We start from the raw sequence: 24,332 nt of genomic DNA on the forward strand, positions 1-24,332 counted from the left end.
ATATTCTGAATATATCTATTAAGTCCATCTGGTCCAGTGTGTCATTCAAAGCACTTGTTTCCTTGTTGATCTTCTGTTTAGATGACCTATTGATTGCTGTGAATTGTGTGTTAATGTCCCTATTATTGTATTATTAAAGATGAGTTTCTTTAATTTTGTTAATTAATAATTTGTAATTTGTAATAATTTGTAATTATTTATTATTAAATAAATTTGTAATTAATTGGTTGCTTTCAAGTTGGGGGCATAAATATTTACAACTGTTTGATCTTCTTGTGGATAGACCCTTTAATTATGATATATGTCCTCCTTTATCTCTTATTACAGTCTTTGATTTAAAATCTAGTTTGGGGCTTCTGGGTGCCTCAGTCAGTTAAGTGTCTGCTTTGGCACAGGTCATGGTTCTGGGGTCCTGGGATCGAGCCCCACATTGGCAGTCACTGTTCAGTGGGGAGTCTGCTTGTCCTCCTCCCCGCCCTGACCCCACTCATACTCTCTGTCACCCTCCCTCTCTCATAAATAAATTTTTAAAAATATTTCAAAAAATAAAGAAAATCTAGTTTGTCTGATGTAAGGATGGCAACTCCAGCTCTCTTCTGATGTCCTTTGGCATGATAAATGGTTCTCCACCCCCTCACTTTCAATCTGGAAGTCTCAATGGGGCTAAAGTGAGTCTCTTGTAAGCAGCATGTTGATGGATCTTGTTTTTTTTTTTTCCTAATCCATTCTGATACCCTATGTCTTTTGATTGGAGGATTTTGTCCATTTAAACTCAGAGTAATTATTGAAAGATACAAATTTAGTGCCATTGTTTTACCTGTAAGGTTGCTGTTCCTGTAGATTGTCTCTGTTCCTTTCTGGCTTTTGTTATTTTTGGGCTTGCTTTTCCCTCAAAGGATCCGCTTCAGTATTTCTTTCTTTCTTTTTTTTTTTTTTTAAGATTTTATTTATTTATTTGACAGAGAGAGATCACAAGCAGACAGAGAGGCAGGCAGAGAGAGAGGAGGAAGTAGGCTCCCTGCCGAGCAGAGAGCTTGATGCGGGACTCGATCCCAGGACCCTGAGATCATGACCTGAGCCGAAGGCAGAGACTTAACCCACTGAGCCACCCAGGCACCCCTTCTTCAATATTTCTTGCAGGGCTGGTTTAGTGTTCAGAAATTCCTTTAGTTTTTGTTTTTGCTGGGAATGGTTTATGTTTCCTATTTTGAGTGACAGCCTTGCTGGATAAAGTGTTCTTGCCTGCATGTTTTTCCCCTTTTGCACACTGAAAATATCATGGCAGTAATACTAAAAGGCTAAAGAATAAAAACAAACAAACAAAAAACAACGAATGCTATATACGGTCTTCCCCAAGAGCTGAAGCCTTGTAGACTCTGTGATCAGTAAACTTGGTGCTAGTCACTGGTTCCTACTGGTCTTCTGCTGGAAGGTCCTGTTGTGCTGATTCTCAGGTGCCCTTGCATTTGTGGAAATGCACTTCCTTTGCCACGGGGCTGGACTCAGTGTAAGTGGCTCCGGATTCCACTATGTGGCGCTGTTTTGCTCCCTGAAGGCTTTCAGCACCCTGGGGCAGGATGAATATGGTTGCACCCTGATCTCTAGCCCAGGAGTTGAAAGTTTGTGCCCCCCACTCTTCAGTGAGCCCTCACAGAAAAGCAGTCAATCTCTCTTGTCTCCCTGGTTTCTGTCAGAACTCTGTTCACCCAGCCTATGACCAAGTGTTTTTATCTTGGGCACATGACTGGGTTTCAAAACTCCAAATTTTATCCACTCCTGTGGTGCAAACCCATGTTCTTCCTTCTGGGGGAGGGAGGGGGACTCTCCCCACATTTCTACCTTTTGCTGGACCCCTGCCAAGAAAGTGGTCACATGACCGTGCAACAATTTGCAGTTTATGGCAACACCAAGCAGAAAGCCTGCACCAAGACTCAGTTTTCAGCCAACTTCCCCATTCTTATGCCTGGAAACTCTCCCTCACTCGGGCACTCCTGTTCTTCTTGTGACCCCAGGGATCCTGAGACCACACTGTCCCACCTGGGACTCTGCCCCACTTTGCCACCTAAGTACCTTTAAGCTAGGGACATTCCCCACTGTAGCAGACTTCTAGAAGTTCCAATTTTGCACTCTGCTACTTATAATACTTTGCTGTAGTCTCCATAAGTAGGCTCCCTCCCCAACCCCATATCCTGAGATATAGCACCTTGGATTCAAGTCTCCACACTTCCTACCTTCCAAAAAGTGGTTGCTTTTCTATTTGTAGAATTGCAACATTTCTTTCTTCAGGGGTTTGATTGATTTTTTCAGATGTTCAGAATGATTTGATAACTATCTAGCTGTATCAGAAGGACCAGACAAACTTAGGGTCCCTGACTTCTCTACCATCCACCTAGTCACCTTGTGTGTTTTGATAGAAGCATTAGGTCCACTTACATTTAAAGTAACTATTGATAGGTATGTACTTATTGCCATTTGTTGTTTTCTGGTTGTTATTTTTTTTTTCTGTTTCATTCTTCTTTTGTTTTCTTCCCTTGTGATATGACATCTTTAATGTTAAGTTTGGATTCCTTTTTCTTTATTTTTGTGTGTGTGTTATTAGTTTTTGCTTTGTGGCTACCATGAGATTCATATAGAACACCCTATGTATAGGGACACCTGGGTGGCTCAGTGGGTTAAAGCCTCTGCCTTCTGCTCAAGTCATGATCCCAGGGTCCTGGGATTGAGGCCCGTGGTGGGTGGGCTCCCTGCTCAGTGGGGAGCCTGCTTCTTTCTCTCCCACTCCCCCTGATTGTTTTCCCTCCCTATGTATAGCAGTTTAAGTTGATGATTTCTTAAGCTCAAATGAAACCTAAAAGCAATACATTTTCACAGCCCCTCCCCCATTTTTGTTCTCGATGTCCTATTTTACATCTTTTTATTTTGGGTATCCCATAAGTAATTATTATAAATATATTTGAATTTACTACCTTTGCCTTTAATTTTCATACTAGATTTAGAAGTGCTTGATGCATTGCCTTTACTATCTGTTTGCTTTTACTAGTGAGATTTTCTTTTTCTTTCATAATTGTCTTCTAGTTGTGACCTTTCTTTTCCACCTAAAGAAGTATGTTTGATATTTGCTGGTGAGTAATCCCTTTAATTTTATTTCTCTGGGAAACTATCTCTTCTTCAGTTCTGAATGATCATCTTGCTGAGGAAAACATTCTTGGTTGTAGGTTTTTGTCCTTTCAGCACTTTGAATATATCATGCCATTTTGTTCAGGCCAGTGAAGTTTCCGCTGAAAAATTGGCAGATAACCTAATGGAGTTTCTTTCCCTTGTATGTATCTAGTTACTTTTCTCTTGTTGCCTTTTAATATGCTCTCTTTATGTTTAATTTTTTTTTTTAAGATTTTATTTATTTACTTGACAGAGATCACAAGTAGGCAGAGAGGCAGGCAGAGAGAGGGGGAAGGAGGCTCCCCGCTGAGCAGAGAGCCTGATGTGGTGCTCCATTCCAGGACCCTGGGATCATGACCTGAGCCGAGGGCAGAGACCTAACTCACTGAGCCACCCAGGCTCTCTAATGTTTAACTTTTGACATGTTTTGGGGAGGGGTCAGAGGGAGAGAGAGAGAGAATCTTAAGCAGTCTCTACACCCAGCATGAAGTCCAATACAGGTCTGGAACTCACAACCCTGCAAGCATGACCTAAGCAGAAATCAAGAATCAGACTTAACCAACTGAGTCAGCCAGGCATCCCTCATTTTTGACATGTTAATTATAATGTGTTATGGTGCGAATCTCTTTAAGTTCATCTTGTTTAGGGCTCTCTGTGTTTTCTGGACCTGGAAGTCTTTTTCTTTTCCCAGGTTATGGAGGTTTTTAGCTATTATTTCTTAATATAAGTTTTCTGCCCCTTCCTCTCTCTCTTCTCCTTCTGGGACTTCTATAATACAAATGTTAGTATGCTTGAGATTGTCCCAGAGGACCCTTAACCAGCCCTTATTTTTAAAAAAATTCTTTCTTTCTTCTCTTGATTCAGCTTCGTGATGTCCACTCTCCTGTCTTACAGGTTACTAATCTGTTCTCCTGCATCCTCTAACCTACTTTTGATTCCTTCCAGTTCATTTCAGTTACTGCATTCTTTAGCTCTGATTGGTTCTTTTTTGTATTTTCTATCTCTCTCTCTCTCTCTCTCTCTTTTTTTTTTTAAGATTTTATTTATTTGACAGAGATCACAAGTAGGCAGAGAGGCAGGCAGAGAGAGAGAGAGAGAGAGAGAGAGAGAGAGAGGGAGTGGGGCTTGATCCCAGGACCCTGAGATCATGACCTGAGCCGAAGGCAGAGGCTTTAACCCACTGAGCCACCCAGGCGCTCCTGTGTTTTCTATCTCTTTATTGAAGTTCTCACTGTGTTCAAATATTCGCCCAAGTTTGGTGAGGATCTTTATTGGGTAGATTGTTTTATTTCCATTTCTCTTAGGTCTTTTTATCAGCTTTATCTTATTTTTTCATTTGGAACATATTCCTCAGTCTCTTCATTTTCTCTGAGTCTTCTATAATTAAGTAGATAATCTATGTCTCCCAGTCTTAGAACGGGCTTATGTTAAAGGGGTACTATGCAGCCAAACGTATAATCCCTCTTGGTCACCCTAACCAGAGTCAGGCACTCCAGTCGTGTCCTCTGTGGGGGCTGCAAGTGTCCTCCTATTGTGGCTGGGCTGTGACTGCTCCAGGTGTTCTGGTGGGTAGGGCTGGCCCAGGGCCTGCTGACTGTAATGCCAGGCCATGTGCAGGGCTGGCCCCCGGTGTGGCGGGCTGAGAGGCCTGGCTCAGACTCTTGTAGGTGTGTTGGAGGGTGGTGGTAGCCCACCTCCATGGGCAGGAGACACTTTGTGAAGTCACTAAACCCTTCTGAGATTGACCACCAGGTAAAATGGGGTGGGAGCCTGAGAGCTGGCTTTCTTGTCTTTTTCTTGCTCTTAGAAAGATAGCTATCAGCGTTTTACCCTTGATGTTGGTATAAAGAAATGCAACTGATTTCTGTGCATTAATTTTATATCCTGACACTTTACTGAATTCCTGTACAAGTTCTAGCAGATTTGGAGTGGAGTCTTTTGGGCTTTCCACTTATAGTATCATATCATCTGCAAAGAGTGATAGTTTGGCTTCTTCTTTGCTGATTTGGATGCCTTTAATTTCTTTTTGCTGTCTGATTGCTGAGGCTAGGACTTCTAGTACTATGTTGAATAGCAGTGGTGATAATAGACATCCCTGCCGTGTTCCTGACCTTAGCAGAAAAGCTTTCAGTTTTTCTCCATTAAGAATTATATTCGCAGTGGGTTTTTCATAGATGGCTTTGATGATATTGAGGTATGTACCCTCTATCCCTACACTTTGAAGAGTTTTGATCATTGAAAATAGAAGGAGAGATGAAAAGCTTCCAGGACAAACAAAAACGAAAAGAATTTGTAAGCACAAAACCAGCTCCACAGAAAATATTGAAAGGGGTCCTCTAAGCAAAGAGAGAGCCTAAAAGTAGTAGGCCAGAAAGGAACAGAGACAATATACAGTAACAGTCACCTTGCAGGCAATACAGTGGCACTAAATTCATATCTCTCAATAGTTACCCTGAATGTAAATGGGCTAAATGCCCCAATCAAAAGACACAGGGTATCAGAATGGATAAAAAACAAAACCCATCAATATGCTGTCTACAAGAAACTCATTTTAGACCCAAAGACACCTCCAGATTTAAAGTGGGGGGATGGAAAACAATTTACCATGCTAATGGACATCAGAAGAAAGCTGGGGTGGCAATCCTTATATCAGATCAATTAGATTTTAAGCCAAAGACTATAATAAGAGATGAGGAAGGACACTATATCATACTCAAAGGGTTTGTCCAACAAGAAGATCTAACAATTTTATGTTTATTTTTATTTATTATTATTATTATTATTTTTAGATTTTATTTATTTCTTTGACAGAGACAGATCACAAGTAGGCAGAGAGGCAGGCAGAGAGAGGAGGAAGCAGTCTCCCTGATGAGCAGAGAGCCTGATGTGGGACTTGATCCCAGGACCCTGAGATCATGACCTGAGCTGAAGGCAGAGGCTTTAACCCACTGAGCCACCCAGGCACCCCTTATTTTTTTTTTTTTAAGATTTTTATTTATTTATTTGACAGAGATCACAAGTAGGCAGAGAGGCAGGCAGAGAGAGAGAGGTGGAAGCAGGCTCCCTGCCGAGCAGAGAGCCCGATATGGGGCTCAATCCCAGGACCCTAGGATCATGACCTGAGCTGAAGGCAGAGGCTTTATCCCACTGAGCCACCCAGGCGCCCCAAGATCTAACAATTTTAAATGTCTATGCTCCTAACATGGGAGCATCCAACTATATAAACCAATTAATAACAAAATCAAAGAAACACATCAACAATAATACAATAATAGTAGGGGACTTTAACACTCCCCTCACTGAAATGGACAGATCATACAAGCAAAAGATCAACAAGGAAATAAAGACCTTAAATGACACACTGGACCAGATGGACATCACAGATATATTCAGAACATTTCATCCCAAAGCAACAGAATACACATTCTTCTCTATTGCACATGGAACATTCTCCAGGGTTTTACCCTTGAGCATGATGTTAGCTGTGGGCTTGTCATATATGGTTTTTATTATGTTTGGATACATTTCCTCTTCACCCACTTTTTCTTTGTTTTTTTGACATAATCTCTATACCCATCATGGGGCTCAAACTTATAACCCAAGGTCAAGAGTCACCTGCACAACTGACTGAAGCAGCCATGCACCCCATACTCACTTTAAGATTTTTGTATCATAAATGAATGTTGAAGTTTGTCAAAGGCAAAAGCATCTCCTGAGATTATCATATTATTTTTATTCTTCATTTTGATAATGTATGTATCACAGTGAACCATTCATGCATCCCTGGAATAAATCCCATGTGATTGTGGTGTATAATCCTTTTAAAATGGTTGAATTTGGTTTGCCAACAATTTTTTGAGGATATTTGCGTCTATGGTCATCAAGGAAACTGACCTTTAACTTTCTTTCTTTCTTTCTTTCTTTTTCTTTTTTTTTTTTTTTTTTTGTAGTGTCTTTTTCTGGTTTTGGTATCAGAGCAACGCTGGCCTCATAAAATGAATTTGGAAGTATTTCTTCTTCTAGTTTTTGGAAGAACTTGAGAAGCAATAATTGACTTTTATATTTTGACTTTATCTGGCAACCCTGCTAAACTCATTTATTAGTTCTCATAGATTTTTTTGATATATTCCATTGGATTTTCTCCAGAGATGAACACTTTTTCTTTTCCAATATGCAAACCTTCCATTTCCTTTTTCTTCCATTATTGCTTTTCTAGAACCTTCTGCATAATGTTGAATAAAAGTGGTGAAAGTAGATATTCATGCTTTGTTCCCAGTCTTAGGTATTCGGGGAAGAATTTAGGCTTTCACCATTAAATATAATGCCTGCTACTGTTTTGTTTTGTTTTCTACAGATGGCCTTTATTTGAGAAACTTCTTGCTTTTTAATGGCTTGAGTTGCCCTGGGAAATAATCACAGGTGGTGTCATGGAATAAGCAGAACTTCCCACCTCCATTTATTGCAATGAACTTCCCTCTTTGAACTGCTTTTGCTGCGTTCCACAAGTTTTGGTATGTGTCATTTCCATTTTTATTTGTCTTAAGGTATTTTTGGTTTCTCTTTTGATTTCTTCTTTGACCCATTGGTTGCTCATTAGCATGCTTTTCAATCCGTATATTTGCGAGTTTTCCAGTTTTCTTCATGTAATTGATTTCTACTTTCATGTTGTTGTGGTTGGAAAAGATGCTTGATATAATTTCTGTCTTCTTAAATTTATTGAGACTTGCTTTATGGTCTAACATGTAATCTATCCCAGAGAATATTCCAGTTGTGTTTGAAAAGTATGTGTATTTGTTGTTTGATGAAATATTTTGTATGTCTGTTAAGTCCCTCTGGTCTAATTACCAGTTAAGGCCAATGTTTCCTTATTGATTTTTTTGTGAAGACCTATCCATTGACAAAAGTGGAATATTAACTTCTTCTACTACTATCATATTGCTGCCTTTTTCTCCCTTTTGGTCTGTTAATATTTGTTTATATATTTAGGTGATCCTATTATGGCTTCAAAAATATTTACAAACATAATATGTTCTTATTGGATTGACCTCCCCATCCCTTACTTCATACTGATGAGGATTATATCACACTGTTACTCTCACAAGGAAGATGGGGGTAATATTAGACCAAGTGGCCCTGCCTCTGGACTGAGGATGAGACCAGTTTACTTGAAAGTATATGGTTGCATGGAGAAGGTGTGCATGTCTAAGTTGAAGTTCTATTGGGAAATTTGAATGGGGAATGGATGTCAGGGAGGTAAGCAACTCTTTCCAGTGTACCTGAATGATTGGAGGGAGCCCATTTTGATGAAGTTCTAGTCCCCACCCCCCAAAGGTTGTGGGAAGCAATCCTTTCTTTGCCTTTGAGTACAAATGAAGAAGCATGTGGCCTTGGTTCCCACTGACTATAAAAGGAGTCATCCCGAAAATGAAGCCAGCCATGGGGCTGCAGCACAGGGATTCATACAGAAATGGATAATGAGAGCTGGAGTCCTGACTAATCTATCTAAACTTGGATTTTTCAAGTACCCAAACCATTATTACTTAAGCTAATCTGAGTTGAATTTTTGTTGCTGATTTGTTTTTATTTTGTTGTAAATTAGTATGTTTCTAAACAAGAGAATTCTGAGATATGGAGGCTGATAACAGCAAAAGCCAATATTATAATCCACAATGTTAGAAAAAATAGAACTTTCAGGAAAGAGCCAGTAATGAGAGAGTTATGTCTAGCCAGCAAGTGGGATCAAGGGGATTCAGTCAGATCCTTTCTGCCAGATATTTCTAACTGAAGAGATAAGTCTTTTGAAAGAATACTGTGGTAGAAAAAATGCAATGGCTTTACTACCCATTTATTTTTTCCTTCTAGGCACACAGGAAGACTATATTTTCCAGCTTCCCTCCATAGAGGCTGGGATAATGTGAGTGTGACTGAGTTTTAATCTGTGCAATGTAAGCAGATAGTGTTTTCTTCTAGGTTTTACCATGAAACTCTTCATATAATCTGCCATTCTCTCATTTTTCCTTTCTATACTGACTTTGGTTGCTATGTGTCCAAATAGCAGAGTTACAATAAGGATCCTAGGTCCCTGAATTACTATATAGAAAATCATCATTTTGGTTATCTATTGCTGCATAGCAAACCATCTCAAAACATATTATTATTTGTAATGATTCTGTTCATTGGCTGGGCTCACCTGGTGGTTCCTATTTGAGATCTCTCATGCAATTGCAGGCAATTCTTGGCTGAGACTACAGTCATCCGATGGATCGACTGAGATGGGTAACCTAGAAGGTCCACTCGCATTGACAACTGAGGTTGGCTAACTGCTTGGTATGCAGATGGGGCTGTCCACTGGAGTGCCTACATGTGGTTCTCTATGTGGCTCAAGATTCTCTTAGCCTGGTGCCTGGGTTCCAAGAGGAAGCATCTTAGAAGTGTACGTTCTAAAAGGCAGGAAGTAGCGGACAATTTAAGGACTTTAACTGGAGTGGCACAACATCATTTCCACCACATATTTTTAAAATATTTTATTTATTTACTTGAGAGAGAGAAAGAGACAGAGTATGGGCAGGGTGAGGGGCAGAGGGAGAAGCAGACTCTGTGCTGAACAGAGTGCCCAATGTGGGGCTCCATCATGGCACTCCAGGATCATGACCTGAGTGGAAGGCAGACACTTAACCAAATGAGCCACCCATGTGCCCCTCCACCATATTTTATTGATTGAGGTAGCCACCAGGCCTGCCTTGATTCAATGGAGAAGTAAACCCTACCTCTTGATGGGGGAGTGGCAAAGTTACTTTGCCAAAGAGAATATGGTATTTATTGGTGACATTGTCATGACCATCCTTGGAAATGTAATATGCCATACCCTCCCACCAAATGCTTCACTGGACTATGACATGAAAAAGACATAAACTTATCTTAATTCACTGAGATTTTGAGGTTATTAGTTCACCCTATCATACATCACATTGAAAATGTTTTTTAGTATAATTGAGACATAATGTTACATTAGTTTCAGGTATACAACATAGTGATTCATCATCTCTGTACATTATGCTGACTACAAGCGTAGCTACAATTTGTCACCATACACTTCTACTATTGAATCATTGACTATATTCCCTATGCTGTATCTTTTATTCCCATAACTCACTCATTCCATAACTGGAAACCAGTAACAGACATAACATTGTGTTAACGGGGAACCACCTTTTTCCCCCTCTGGGATTCACAATAATACCTCTTCCCCACTTGGGCAAAGAACCTTCCACTACAAATGAAGATACTATAATTTAAAAGAGAATATTCAGTCCTAGGTGCAAGGAGGAACCTGCTACCTCCACTTGCAAAGCCATTGGTTGTACCAAGTTCCAGGTGCCACATTGAATGTCTGGCTTGAGTTGCACTGGAAAATAATCACCATTGATGTCATGGAACAAGCAGAACTTCCCACCTCTAGACATCCGGTTAGTTCAAGTCAGGCATCCATCTCAAATCCTAGGTTCTATCATGCAAATTCAAGATCTTATTTCAAATGTCAGTGTGTTTTCCAAATATGTTCCCCCCTCACCTAATTTCCAGGATAGCAAATGTCCAAATAAATTTTATATTTGCATTACTTTTAAATATCCCTCAAGAGATTCTTGGAGCCCCTGTGTAGAGCTCTTTATGTAGGTATACTTCAAATCCACCTCAAATTCTTTGCATGGTAGGTAGATACTGGTCAAGAGTATAGTCTCACATTTCTACTTTCTTAGAGTCTTCTTTCTGTAGTTTAGGAGCCTACAGAGCTGGTATCAAGGAGGGTTAATGGCTACTGTTGTTTTCTCTAGTTTGTATGATGCTCTGTAGAAACTCTCCTTGGATTTTCCATACATATAGTCTAGGAGAGCCCACCCATTCTTGACAACTAGTAAGGTAGAGGTAGTTTCCTTGGTCCAGAAGATAAGTTTGAACATAGATCATTTTTCTGAATATATCAGTCTGTATTAAGATCAGTCAGATAAGTTCCCTGGGTTGATGCAAAAAAAGGGAGGGGGTAGTTCTTGCTGTAAAGCCTTCAGTGTTTCAAGGTTGGAATTCATACACTACTTTTGGACTTTTGATGGGTACAAGGAGGCCAGCTTAAAGGGCATGACCTGTGCAGTTGCACTGAACCTGCTCTTACCAGAACTCCATGCTTGATTTAATAGTCTGCTGTTGGCTTTCTTGAAATTCTTAATAATTTTTTAGCTTTTTCATTTTGCACCGGGACTGGAACGTGATATAATCAGTCCTGAGTACAGGGACTTTCATTTCCTCTCTCTAATCAAACCCATCAGTAGCTGTCTAATCACATCCTAGGGTACTACTGATGTCTTTGGGATAAAATTCATCTGAATGTAATCTAGGAATTGCCAGAGAAGGTAATATCTTCTGATAATAGGTGATACCAAGGCCAGAACTTTTAGAATATTCACAGAATCAAAAACAGAGTATCTCTGGATACTGTGGTTCTATTCTATTCCATTCCATTCATTCCACAAATTGTTATTGAACCCTCTCTAGGAATGAGGACATAGTTCAACAGAGAAACTCATCAGGGACCAGTGTAGTGAATGCTGTGGAGACGAGTTTGGAGAGGTTTGCAAGTCAAATCCGGCATGTTGTATTAGGCCACGTGCTAGTTTTTCACAGATTTTATGTGCCTCATTGGATTTCTCTCTGGACCGTCAGCTGCTTGTTTCACCCAAAAACCCGAGTTTCCTTTCATTAAGTCTGATGAATTCCATACTCATTCACATATATGCTTTGTTTTCAATTCCTTTAAAAAATTTTACTTTAAAAATGAGTAAATCATGGGGTGCCTGGGGGGCTCAGTTGGTGAAGCATCTGTCTTCAGCTCAGGTCATAATCCCAGAGTCTCAGGATCGAGCCCCCATTGGGTTGTCCGCTCGCATGTGTGGGCGCTTGCGCGCGCGCTCTCTCTCTCTCCAATAAATAAATAAATGTTTAAAAAAATGAGTACATCAGGTGAAGTGTTTTAAAGTGTCAGTACATAGTAAACACTTAATGCTATCAATTCTCTGAGCTCGGATTCCTTAAAAAAAAGAGTTTGAGGCGAAAGCTTAAGTCCTAACATTTTATTGGTCCGTCTAATTCTAGGGAAGCGAGGATGATGGAAGACGGACATGGGGCAGGCCAGGAGAGCACACAGATGGCAGTGCATTACCGCACTACTGAAGGTGAACATGCTGCCAGCAGAGACCTGACTAGGGCTTTCTCCTAAGGGGTAATAGCTGGCTGCCTGGTAGAAGGTTGGTTATCTTCTATTTTGGAGAGGGTTGTGATTCTGGATTGGGGCTTGCCTTTTTTGCTCCGTTTCTCTGCTTGCATCGCCAACTGAAGGTTCACAGAAAGTCCCACCGATGACAAGACTGCCTTGATAAGAGGCATGTTTTATGGCAGAGATGGTGAGACAGTTGGTGAAACATGGAAGTATTTATAGGTGCTACCTACCCTGTACCTTACAAGAAGCAGATGTCCTGAGAGAATGGCAAAGTGGTCTACTGAGCACTCATGAGCTTAGGCTCAACATCCTGGAGGCTGAGGTGCTGATTTCCAGTAAAAGGTATATGGGGTTGAACCAACAGCTGATCTGTAGTGCTGTACCCATTAGTTAGAGTACATGGGCTCAGGAACTAAGGGGAGAAAGTAGGATTGGCTCCCTGCCCATCACTCCCAAAGACACTTTTGGCATTTTTACTTAGTGTTTTCTCAACTGTAGGCTCTTAGAGACCCTGGCTTCCAGGGTGGGAGGCTGTTGACTGAGTTAGTAGCAACTAACTCATTCAGATTTGGGCTCCTCATGCCTGTGAACTTGGAGGCAAAGAATAGTTATGTTAGGGCAACCCTGTTGGGACCTCTCTCACTCTTGAGACCTTTTTCTGTGTCTTCACTTAATTAACTTTTCTATCGCTTTACTCACATTCCGTTGTCTGCAAGATTCATTCTTCCACTAGAACCTAGCTCTCTTGCTTCATTTTGGTGCTGAGATCCAGGATCACTTCCACCAAAGGGTGAGTTAAAGTGAACTTTTTTCTTTTCTTTCCAGGGAGACATATCTCCCTTAGATGACCTCTTCTCATAAACAGCAAAACCAGGCACTTGTGGGTCAGTTAAAGGGGAATAGTGTAGTCGGTGGTTTTAAGTTTCAGGTGACAGGCTTCTGGACAAAGGTTTGGTCAAGCCCCCCTCCTCAAAAGAAGGGAATGTTGGCCTACACTTACCCAGTTCTGCTTTCTGTTAATTGGCTTTTCTTAAATGGCTTTCTGCTACCTCAGGGACTGCCTATAGTGGGGCCTTTGTAGTCTCCTGTGATCACTATGCCTGTTTAATCATAGACTCATTTCAGGAAGAGCTTTGTCTATGTAGATAGAAGGTTTTTTACATTTAAGATGTCTTTTGTGAGAACTTAGGTTAGGAGAATCTTTGCCTCATTTTTGCTTCCTGCTAAGACATATGTTTTCTGTTAGGTACAGTTTAGGTTCAGTCAGGGCCAGGGATCAAAACCCAAGTTATTGGCAAATAGGATTAGAGCTATCTCTTTATATGTAAAGTTGGAGGGAGCCGAAGATTTCCTGCGCATACTCCCCTTGGAATCTTTTGGGCATTAAGGAGGGAATTACAAACTCCCAGCCATTTCCTCGATTGGTTGCATTAGCAACTGGGACTTTAATGAGTCATATAATTGAGGCTTTCTTGTTCTAATGATAAAAATGTGCAATTATGACGATGCTAAATCTTGATGTCTGTACTCGTCAACAGGGCCGTGCTTGTAAATGGGACCTCAGGTATGTGTACAGAAAAAGCGCCCAGGGGTAAGGTGAGGCAATATAATTGAATCAAAGTTTAAGCTATCAGTCCTGCTTAGCCTTTATGATTGGGCGAGATTTGGGGGAGAGGGGATGGGGGGAGGGGTGTGAAATCTAGAGGAGAAAAGGAGGATCAAGTGACGCATGGGTAAGAGTGGCTACTCCCTCAGGGCCTGAGCCCTGCTCAACCTAAGATATTAGACCATTTTTTCACCTTGGATAGGAAACCACAGGATGCCTTGGTTCCCAGGGGAGAGCTGCTATGTAGGGATGCCTCCATAGTCCCCTCTCTATAACAGGTACAGGGTAACTCCTATCGGGATCGCAAGATGGGAAACAAACCATTCTCCGAGGGGACTCCTCTGGATTGTGTAATGCAAATTTGGATAATTTCCCCTTATAAAACGTTCTAGTGTTTTCCATGGGTTGGTTAAACACGACAGGGTCTTCAACGCAGGGTAAAAGAAGGTGTGGCCTTTGCAACAAGGCATGGTCTCTTTAGTTCCCAAGGACTCTCCTTTGGGGTGCCTTTTAACCCACTGGAAAAAAACTGGATTGCAAGTTGAGGAAAGGATTGAGCTCCTCTAACACTCACTGCATGGCCACAGTGGGATCAGGTCTCTCCTGCAGGAAACAGGGCAGATAGACCGACGTACCCTAGATCCATCCAGGCTCTCAGGGTTCTAAATCAGGACCCTGACATAAATGCCTCTTGCAGAATGCATTTGTCCAAATGTGTTGGCTAGTAAACTCCTTCCTGGCATATTGGATAATTGTCTACATAGGCCTCCTCCAAATAAACCCAGGTTGCTGGAGGAGACACAGGCCACCCCCAGCAAAGGGGATGCTGACTCTCTCTCTCACTGTTCCTCTTAATAGATGTGAAGGCTTGTCCCTCGTTCATTTCCCAGGTTAATGGCTGTAATTGGGGCCAATTGTGGTTAGTCTACCTCAGGACAGGGACTTTAAGGAATATACCCAAGCAGCTGTCAAAACTCCCTTTGTTTCAGGAAAACAACATCTCTGCATCTATGTTGAGATTAAGTATCTCTCCAGACACGAATCTGCTGTTTGATTCTTTATTACATTGCTCTTAAACTACTGCAGAGTTATTTTTCCTTCTCTATCCTAAAACTAGAAAAACTTACGTAGAACCACTACGTCAAATTTTTCCTCATCCTCTTATCCATTAATTTGTTCTTTGGTTACGTGCCGGTTTTAAAGTATGTCCACAAATTCTTTGACACAATCCCTTGGGAAAGTGGAGAGTCTAAGTCTCAGCCACTTACATGTGGGCCGCAACAGAATGTGGCAGAAGTCATAATTTGGGACTTCAAGGCTAGATCATGAAAAAAAAATATTACCATTTCCATTTGCTCTCTCTTGGGTGGTCCACTCTGGGGAGGTTAGTTGTCATGATGTGAGAATATCCAAGTAACCTTGCAAGAGGCCCCCATGGGGAAGGACAAAGCCCACCTATTCCCAGCCAGCATGAACTTGCCAGCCACGGGAGAGGTCCACCATGGAAGTGCATTCTCCTGCCCCACCCAAGCCTTCGGATAGCTGTGGCCCTGGCTGATGTCTTGACCGTGATCTCATGAGTGACCCCCAACCAGACCACTCAGCTAGGCCACTCCCAAATTCCTGACCCATAGAAATTGTGATAGATAATACATGAGTATTGTTGTCTTTAAGGCACCAAGTTCAGGGGCACTTTGTTAAGTAGCAGTGATACAGTTGTCTTGCCAAGACAAATGAGACTGAGCATTTTTGAAATTTAAAATCAATTAATTAACGTATAATGTATTATTTGTTTCAGAGGTAATGGGTCTGTGATTCAGCAGTCTTTTTTTTTTTTAAGATTTTATTTATTTATTTGAGAGACAGAGATTACAAGTAGGCAGAGAGGCAGGCAGAGAGAACGGAGGAAGCAGGCTGCCTGCTGAGCAGAGAGCACGATGCGGGGCTCGATCCCAAGACCCTGAGACCATGACCTGAGCTGAAGGCAGAGACTTTAACCCACTGAGCCACCCAGGTGCCCCAGTGTGATTCATCAGTCTTACACAATTCACAGCACTCACCATAGCACATACTCTCCCCAATGTCTCTCACCCAGCCACTACATCCCCCCCACCCCTTGCAACCCTCAGTTTGTTTCCTGAGATTAAGAGTCTGTTATGGTTTGTCTCCCTCTCTGGTTTGGTCTCATTTCATTTTTTCCTCTCTTCCCTTATGATCCTCTGTCTTTTTTTCTTAAATTCTACATATCAGTGAGAGCATATGATAATTGTCTTTCTCTGACTTATTTTGCTTAGCATAATATCCCTTAGTTCCATTCACATCTACATTTCATTTTCTGATGGCTGTGTAATATTCCATTGTATATACATACCACATCTTCTTTATCCATTCATCTGTTGATGGACATCTGGGCTCTTTCCATAGTTTGGCTATTGTGGACATTGCTGCTATAAACATTGGGGTGCGGGTGCCCCTTGGGATCACTACTTTTGTGTCTTTGGGGTAAATACCCAGTAGTGCAATTGCTGGGTCCTAGGGTAGTTCTATTTTCACCTTTTTGAGGAATCTTCAAACTGTTTTCCAGAGTGGCTGCACCAGCTTGCATTCCCACCAGCAGTGTAAGAGGGTTCCCCTTTCATATTCGTCCTTTTGCATCTGCTAAGCATGTATGTTTGCTGCCCATGATGATCCCGTGGAGCTTTACCACAAGCCCCTGGACTGACCCTTGGTTAGATTCTAACTGCCACACAGAGCGCCACCCTATTTCAGTAGGAAGCAGGCATAGCGGTCATCATTCCATTCCCTATTGGCAGTTAGGGTTACTATACCGGGGGGTGGGGGATGAGTGAGGGATGGGGGTGGGGGGTGCTAGATAGGGAGAGATAGATAGGGGGCTACGTGACCAGGCTCACAGCAATCCCCAAAATGTGGAGGTGTGTGGAAACCAGAAATCAGGGGACAAATCAGACCACCCTGCCCTAGGCCTTTGGGGTGGATTGTGTGAGTTGGGTTGTGTCGGGTAGGTGTCTTTATTGGTACTGTGACCAACAAAGAATAACCAGCCTCTACAAAGGAAGTAAGCCATTGAAGGTGTTAACAATAGAGATGTTAAAAGGATTTAAATTCCTAGTGAGGCCTCTGGGTGGCTCAGTCCCTCAGCTCAGGTCATGATCTCAGGGTCCTGGGACTGAGTCCCAGATGGGTATTGGCGTGGAGACTGCTTCTCTGTCTCCCACGCTCCCTGCTTGTGTTCCCTCTCTCACTGTCTCACTCTGTCAAATAAATAAATAAAATCTAAAAAAAAAAAACAACACATCAAGGATTTAAGTTCCCTAGTTAGCTGGTTGACCAACCATGAAGGCCCTCATTGGCAACCCTGTCACAACCCTACCAGGACCCCCTCACTTTTGAGAGCTTTTCTGTATCTTCACTTTATAAACTTCTATCATTTTACTAAAAAAAAAAAAAAAGAAAAAAGTTACTTTATTGCCAGATATTCACCATGAGCAGCTCAGGTTGCTGCTCCACAGCGGAGGCAGGAATTTATCTGAAACACAGGATCTTTACTGGACCGTCTCTTGTTGCTCTTTTCCCTTTTATGACTGCAGATGGTGAATTTCAGCAAACATGGCTGCCAACCTACATGAACAGAAATGCCCCCCCCAAGAGTGCAGGAAACCAGTATGGAGGAGCAGGATGGTGGGTATCCATCACAGCTTGACCAGCTGTACCATCAAGGACTCCAGCTTGGTTTCCTAACCATTTTAAAGTCTTTTGAGGAGGTTACAGTGTCCACCACCACAGTTATCTTATATCTCTCCTGTCAGAAAAGAAGGGAGAGATTTAGCCTCAGGTATAAGATGGTGCAAGTTGGCTCCAAATGAAGCAAGGGCTCAAGTGACAGGCTTTCGTTGATGCAGCATCTAGAGCTCCGGCACATGCATTGGGTTCTGGCCAGAGTGGCCCCTCGCCATAGCTTGTGCTTTTCAGTGGTTGGGGAGACCACAGTTGCTGCTGCTTTCATTGCTCCCCCAGACTGCGGGCTTGTGGGTATATTCCAAAGTTATGGCCGTGCCACATACCTGGTGTTTCCTGCCCTGGGGACTGCGTGGAGCTGCTGAGGTGTACAAGTAACCTGGAAGTGTGAGGGAGTCCTTCTCCACATGGAGGGACTTTGACAGATGGAGACAGGAGCTAGTTCTTAAATTCTTCCTTCCTCACCTAGAGAGATGTTTGAGAAATATGTTCACTTCGTAAGACATCAGTGCAGAGATAGCAAACCAATTATTGTTCTAAGCTGTGGCCACCTTGGTAATACACTTCATATATTGGCTTTCCTTTCCTGTCCCACTCCCTTCTCCCAGTGGTTCTTTCTAGGATTGAATTTTCTAGGATTGAATTTCTAGGTCTTAGTGCTTAAGTTTTTTGCCTCAAACTCAGCTTTTTATGAGACCCAGGCAAAGATTGTTGATACAATTTATGAAGACACTGTTGCAAGCACTTTACAGTAATTTTTTTTTTGCAAAATATATATAACATGAAATTTGCCATTTTAACCATTTTTAGGTATAGAACATTATTTTTAAAAGTAACTTAAAAGTTAAGGTGAAACATAAATAGAGACAAGTAAAGAATTATGTGTATAGCTCAATGGATTTCTGTAAATTAAACATCTGTTCAAAGATTTATTTACTTGAGAGAGAGCTCAAGTGAGCCCACAGGGTTGGGGGAAGGGCAGAAGGAAGGGGAGAAAAAGAGAATCTGATGCGGGGCTCAGTCTCATGACCTGAGCCCAAATCAAGGGTTGTGGGTTGCTTAATTGACAGAGCCACCCAGTCTCCTCAGATTTTCTTTTTAGTGATGTCCTTATGATGTCTGTGTTAAGGTAATTTTGTCCTCATAAAAAACATTGCAAAATGCTCTATGTTCTAGTCTCTGTAAAAGTTTGTGTAAGACGGATGTTCTTTCTTTCTTTCTTAAATGTTTGGAGACATTCATCAGGAAAGCAATCCTGGCTTGAAGTGTTCTTCACAGGTGAATTTTAATTAATAACTTGATTTCTTTGATATGAAATTATTCATATTTAAGTTTTCCTTATTTCTGTTAAATTGTCTCTCAAGGAATTTGTCAGTTTCATCTAAATTTTCAAATTTATTGTATAAGGTTTTTCCTAACATCCTCTTATTAACTGTCTAATGTCTCATGTCTAATGTCCTCTTTTTCATTTTGGATATTGATTATTTGTGTCATCTTTTATTTTCTTGATCAACTTGACTGAAGGTTTGTTATTATTAGTTTTTATAAAAAAGATGCAAATTTGACTTAATTTTCTCCCATTTCTTTTTATTTATTTATTTGTGAGAGACAGAGAGAAAGAGAGAGAGAGAGAGGCAGAGGGAGAGAGGCTGATGTGGGACTCAATCCCAGGACTCCAGGATCATGAGCTGAGCCAAAGGCAGATGTTTAACAGACTGAGCCACCCAGGTTCTCTTTTCTCCCATTTCAATGATGTCTGTTATTGATGTCTCTTTATTATTTCTATTTGTTTTTCTGGGATTTAATTTGCTTTTTTTTCAGCTTATCTGGATTCACATTTAGATAATTAATTTTCAGTCTTTTAAAAATTTCTAATATTTACATTTAATGCTATCTCTTTTCTTCAAAAAAAAAAAATCTAGAATCTCTTCTAGCATCTGGCCTTTTTTCTTTCCCACGTACCTGTCATGCTTTTTTTTTTCCTTGTATTTTTAGTTTTTCTTTTTTTCTGTGCTTCAGTTAGTAAAAATTGCCGAACACTCGAGATCAACATTAATAAAGAATAGTTACCTCATTTCTACTTGATATTTGTAGAGACTTTTTAAAAGATTTTATTTATTTATTTATTTATTTATTTATTTGTCAGAGAAAGAGAGAGAGAGAGAGCACACACAAAAGCAGGCAGAGTGGCAGGCAGGGGCCAAGAGAGAAGCAGGCTCCCTGCAGACCCTGGGATCATGGCCTGAGCTGAAGGCAGCAGCTTAACTGAGCCACCCAGGCGTCCCTTGTAGAGACTTTTTTGCCAAGATTACTAAAAATAGTGTTTTTTATGACTCTGCAACTGTTTGAAGGAGGCAACAACCATTCAAAACATACATTCTCTCTTTGGTTTGGGGATAAATTCAGATACATTAAACTGCAAATAATTTTATATTTAAAGCCTGGGTTATATGGTAGAGTAGTCATTACTGAAATGGATTCACATTTAGAGTTTTACAGTTTTATGGGTAAGCTTTTTATTTGTAGCAATAATAGAGATGCGAGGGCATTACTTTTAGTGAACTGGGTCAAAGGATGCTATCTTCCACAAGGGAGGGGACAGTACATTACAAGGGCCATTGGTTATGTGTCTGCACAACTCTCCGAAGACCCATTGGATGTTCATGTAGGTGATATAACTGGTTCTTGTTTTGTTTAGAGAGGGAGAGAGAGAGGGAAGAGGGGCAGAGAGACAGGTAGAGAGAATCTTAAGCAAGCTCCATGCCCAGCACACAGCCCCACACAAGTTCGGATTTCAGGACCCTGAGATCATGACCTGAGCCCAAATCAAGAGTCCCACCCCTCACTGACTGAGCCACCCAGGTGCCTGGTGATAAAACTGTTAGTAATGATTTTACCTTAAATCCGGACTCTTTTGCATATGAACGATTAAGTATTTTTTTTTTTTGCATGGCTTAGAGAGTCTGAATTCTCCATGACTAGTACACGGAAGGAATAGTGTTTTGTTTGGAACTTTATGAAGAGTTAGTCACAATTTTGGAAAATCACATCAACCACCCTACTCTGCCCATGGTATTTTTGTTTCCTATACCGCTCGCGTATACTGTGTCAGCAGTACAACACCTTGTCTGTGTGTTTAAGAGGATTCCACACAGACGGAAGCACCCCATCATCCCGCTGATCCACGTTTCACAGCCTAACAATATTGTCATACATTACTTTTCCTTTATTCTTTTAAGCTGGAGCATTGCTGTGCATACTGATTTAAAAATAAGTGTCTCTATACGGCATTATGTGCCAATTTTAGCCCAAGATAACGATTCCGTTTTGGGACTTTCGTTATTAAAAGAGAGATCCCGAGCCTGATAGGTTGAGAACAACTTGGGTAGAATCGCGGTGTTTGCTAGGATTGAGTTCAACACACAGAAGAGACCCAGCACAATAAACACGCCTCACTGCTCTCTCGGGCGGCTTTCCTCACGGCCAGCGGATCGCCGGCGGCCGGAACGGTTACGCCCCCAGTTGGAGGCGCTCCTCGGCAGTCCTGACTGAGACTCCACCCGGAACCTTGGCGCCGTGACGCAGGTTTCCGGCGGGCTTCTTAGGGCGCCGAACAGCTTTGGGCCGAAGGACCATGAGAGGGCCGGAGTTGGGTCCCGAACCTACGATGGAGGGGGACGTTCTGGACACCCTGGAGGCGCTGGGGTGAGTATTCCCGGGGATGCCCTTCCCCTGAAAACGTAAGCTCTCCCTCCACGTGGCTGCTGCGGTCTCCTGCCCGTGGGCCTCCGCTGGGCTCCGGCATCTTGGTGGAGGCCTCCTTCCCCGCCGTGCTCCCGCCGGCGCCGACGGAGTTAAGAGGGAGGCGGGAGAGAAATCCGTTTGGGGGGTGGAGCAGGGCTGGAGAGCTGGGGCGCGTGGCCCCCTCTTCCAAACTCTTGGCCCCGAAACTCCGTAGCCGCGAGCCACGGCGTTGGTGTGGAGCAGCAGGGCTCGCACCAGCCCGTCCGAGGAGCGCGTGTCCCTGCCCCACGGGTGCTGTTTGTGTTGACGTAGTTGTCCCGCCTGGGGCTGTGGGGTGCTGGAACCCCGACTGCGGCTGGGGGCTGTTGTCTCCTGCCAGGTACAACCTGTGGCTTAATTAGGGCTGGGGAGCGAATCTCTTGCTTCCTTGACCGGAGCAAGTGCCCAAGTTAATTGTGGGTCCATTCATTCAACCGTTTCATCCATTTGTTAATTGCATATTACTGTGGCGTTAATATGCGTTAACTAATGCATATTTATGTGCTAGGCAGAGGAAGGAGACAGTTTGCAGATTACCAGTAGCTCACATAGTTGTTGAGGGCTACAAAGAGTCTACCGGAATTTACAATTCAGAATACTAAGTGCGCTGAGAACTCCTGGAATGATGTTAAATACTTCGAAGCACTGGGATCAATGCATGCAAAGTAGTCTCCCTCCCTATGTTGTCATCCCAAACTATCTTGTCCTCTGTATTTATTTAGCCTCTCTGGTACTGCCACCTCCTTATCCCCCGCCCCCACGCTCCAGGAAATCAGGTGCCTTTACCTGTCTTGTTCCAGCTACCTCCTACAGTGTGGTCTGGGAGAATAAATAGTGGTTGAATAAATGGGTAAATGAAGAGAAGTTCAAAGAAGAGAGTGCATAGAGATAGACATAGGGACACATAGTTTAGGATCAAAAAATACACCTTACTTAAAGAGATTGGAGCCATCTGCACAATCGTTTGCCATGCCAAATGCTGGAATTTCTTGAATGGGAAAGGCTGTGCCTTTGCACTGTACGGTTCTGTATTGAAGTTTGAAAACCTCACCCCCACCCCCTTTATTTTTTCTAAAACTGCACTTGCCTGTTCTATCAGTTGCTTCTTGTAGACTGCAGGGATTATCTACTTTGTGATGTAACAAAGTCTTGCACTTAGTAGATAAGTCCAGGATAAATGTTTGTCAACTGAAAGAACTGAGACAGTGATCATTTAAGGGGCATTTTTATTCTGTGAAATCTCTTGGGAATTTTCACCTGACTTGGTTAAGGAAGTAAAGCAAAACAAGTTAAAATACTTACTAGAAGTGTGTAGCCCCCAAATAGTTTCAGATTCCAGGGCCTCCAGATAAAAATAGTATGATTCTGTAAGTAGTTTATGACAAAGAGAAAGTCAGTGCTTTTTTCTCTTATTTCATTCCTTGAATTTGTTTCTTTCCTTTTTTTTTTTTTTTTTTAAGATTTATTTATTTATTTTAGAGGGGCTGGGTGGAGAAGCAGAGGGAGAGGGAGACAGAACCTTAAGCAGACAATACCCTGAGCACAGATCCTCATGAGGGGCTCAATCTCATGACCCTGAGATCAGGACCTGAGCCAAAACCAAGAGTCAGATGCTTAACCAACTATGCCACCCAAGTGCCCCGAATTTGTTTCTTTTGTAAGCATTTTGAAAAATGAACTTTGCTATAATCTTGACTTTTACCAAGGAAAATTAGTTTCAGATTATTCCATATGGAAAGTAAAACAGTTTATATACTTTAGAATTGATTTTCCTGGAATAGCTGGGGACAAAATTTTGAAGTTGATTTTTCTTACAATGAAAATGAAATGTGGAAAGTGGTATTTACTTACAATATGTGTTGTATTTGAACACTGTTGTAAAATACCCATTTAGTTTGTGAATAATGCATTTTCTGTTGTAACTGGACATTTAGCCTATTAGTGAAAGTTCTTTAGTTTATAAGGTAAAATTGGAAATTAAAGGGAGGAGTTAAAAGGGAAAATGTATGTGAAAAAAGAGTTCAGTGATACACATGAAAACTGGGTGGAGATAACTTTGTTTCCTCATCTGAGAGGAGGAGGCTGAAGCACATGATTTCAAAAGTCTTTTTTTAGTTCTGACCATCTATGATTTTGTAGAGGGGATCTCAGCCCTGGTTGTGCATCAGAATCATGTATGGAGCTTGTGAAATAAAAGGTTCCAGTCTGTTCTGTACGATATTGACTGGATCATGATCTTAAGGGGTACAGTACGGCATGCGTATTTTAAAAAATCTTCACATCTTAGTTTGGAATCAGCATTATGGAAGGAAGTTTATTTCAGTTATTTATTGAACACAACTGTATGTTGAAAACTGTTCTGAGAAGTCATTTGTGTGCAGGACAGAATTGATCTCTGTCCCCGTGGAGCTTACAGTCCAGTGGAAAAACGGATGTGATCACACAAATACTATAAACCTTAATAAGCTCTTCAAAGGAAAAGAGCAGGGTGACATGACATGACAGGAGGTGGACAGGAGTAAACTAGGTGAGATTCATAGGAAAAGAGGACAAGGGTGTTCTTAAATTGGGAACAGAAGATGAAAGCTCTTGACGTGGAAAGGAATTTGCTGTATTAGAATAACTGGAAGGAGGCCCATGCACCTGGAGAGCAGAGAGCAGTGGCCAAGATGGTGGAAGATCTGATTGAAAAGTTAGGGGAGGATGAAGGCATGCAGCACTTTTTAGGCTGTGTTGTGGATTTTGTTCTTTGTTTTAACA

General features: G+C 41.8%; 1 protein-coding gene across 1 annotated transcript in view; it reads left to right on the plus strand.

Annotated features, from left to right (window-relative positions):
* Positions 1 to 21,379: 21,379 nt before the first annotated feature.
* Positions 21,380 to 24,332, plus strand: part of FAM98B (family with sequence similarity 98 member B) — a 37,760-nt gene continuing 34,807 nt past the window's right edge. Inside the window, exon 1 of the mRNA XM_080809224.1 lies at positions 21,380 to 21,494. Coding sequence (XP_080665350.1) covers positions 21,424 to 21,494 — 71 coding nt within the window. The 5' untranslated portion in view covers positions 21,380 to 21,423. The remainder of the gene's footprint in view (positions 21,495 to 24,332) is intronic.

This window comes from Martes martes (assembly GCF_963455335.1).
Source record: "Martes martes genome assembly, chromosome: 7".
Taxonomy (NCBI): domain Eukaryota; kingdom Metazoa; phylum Chordata; class Mammalia; order Carnivora; family Mustelidae; genus Martes; species Martes martes.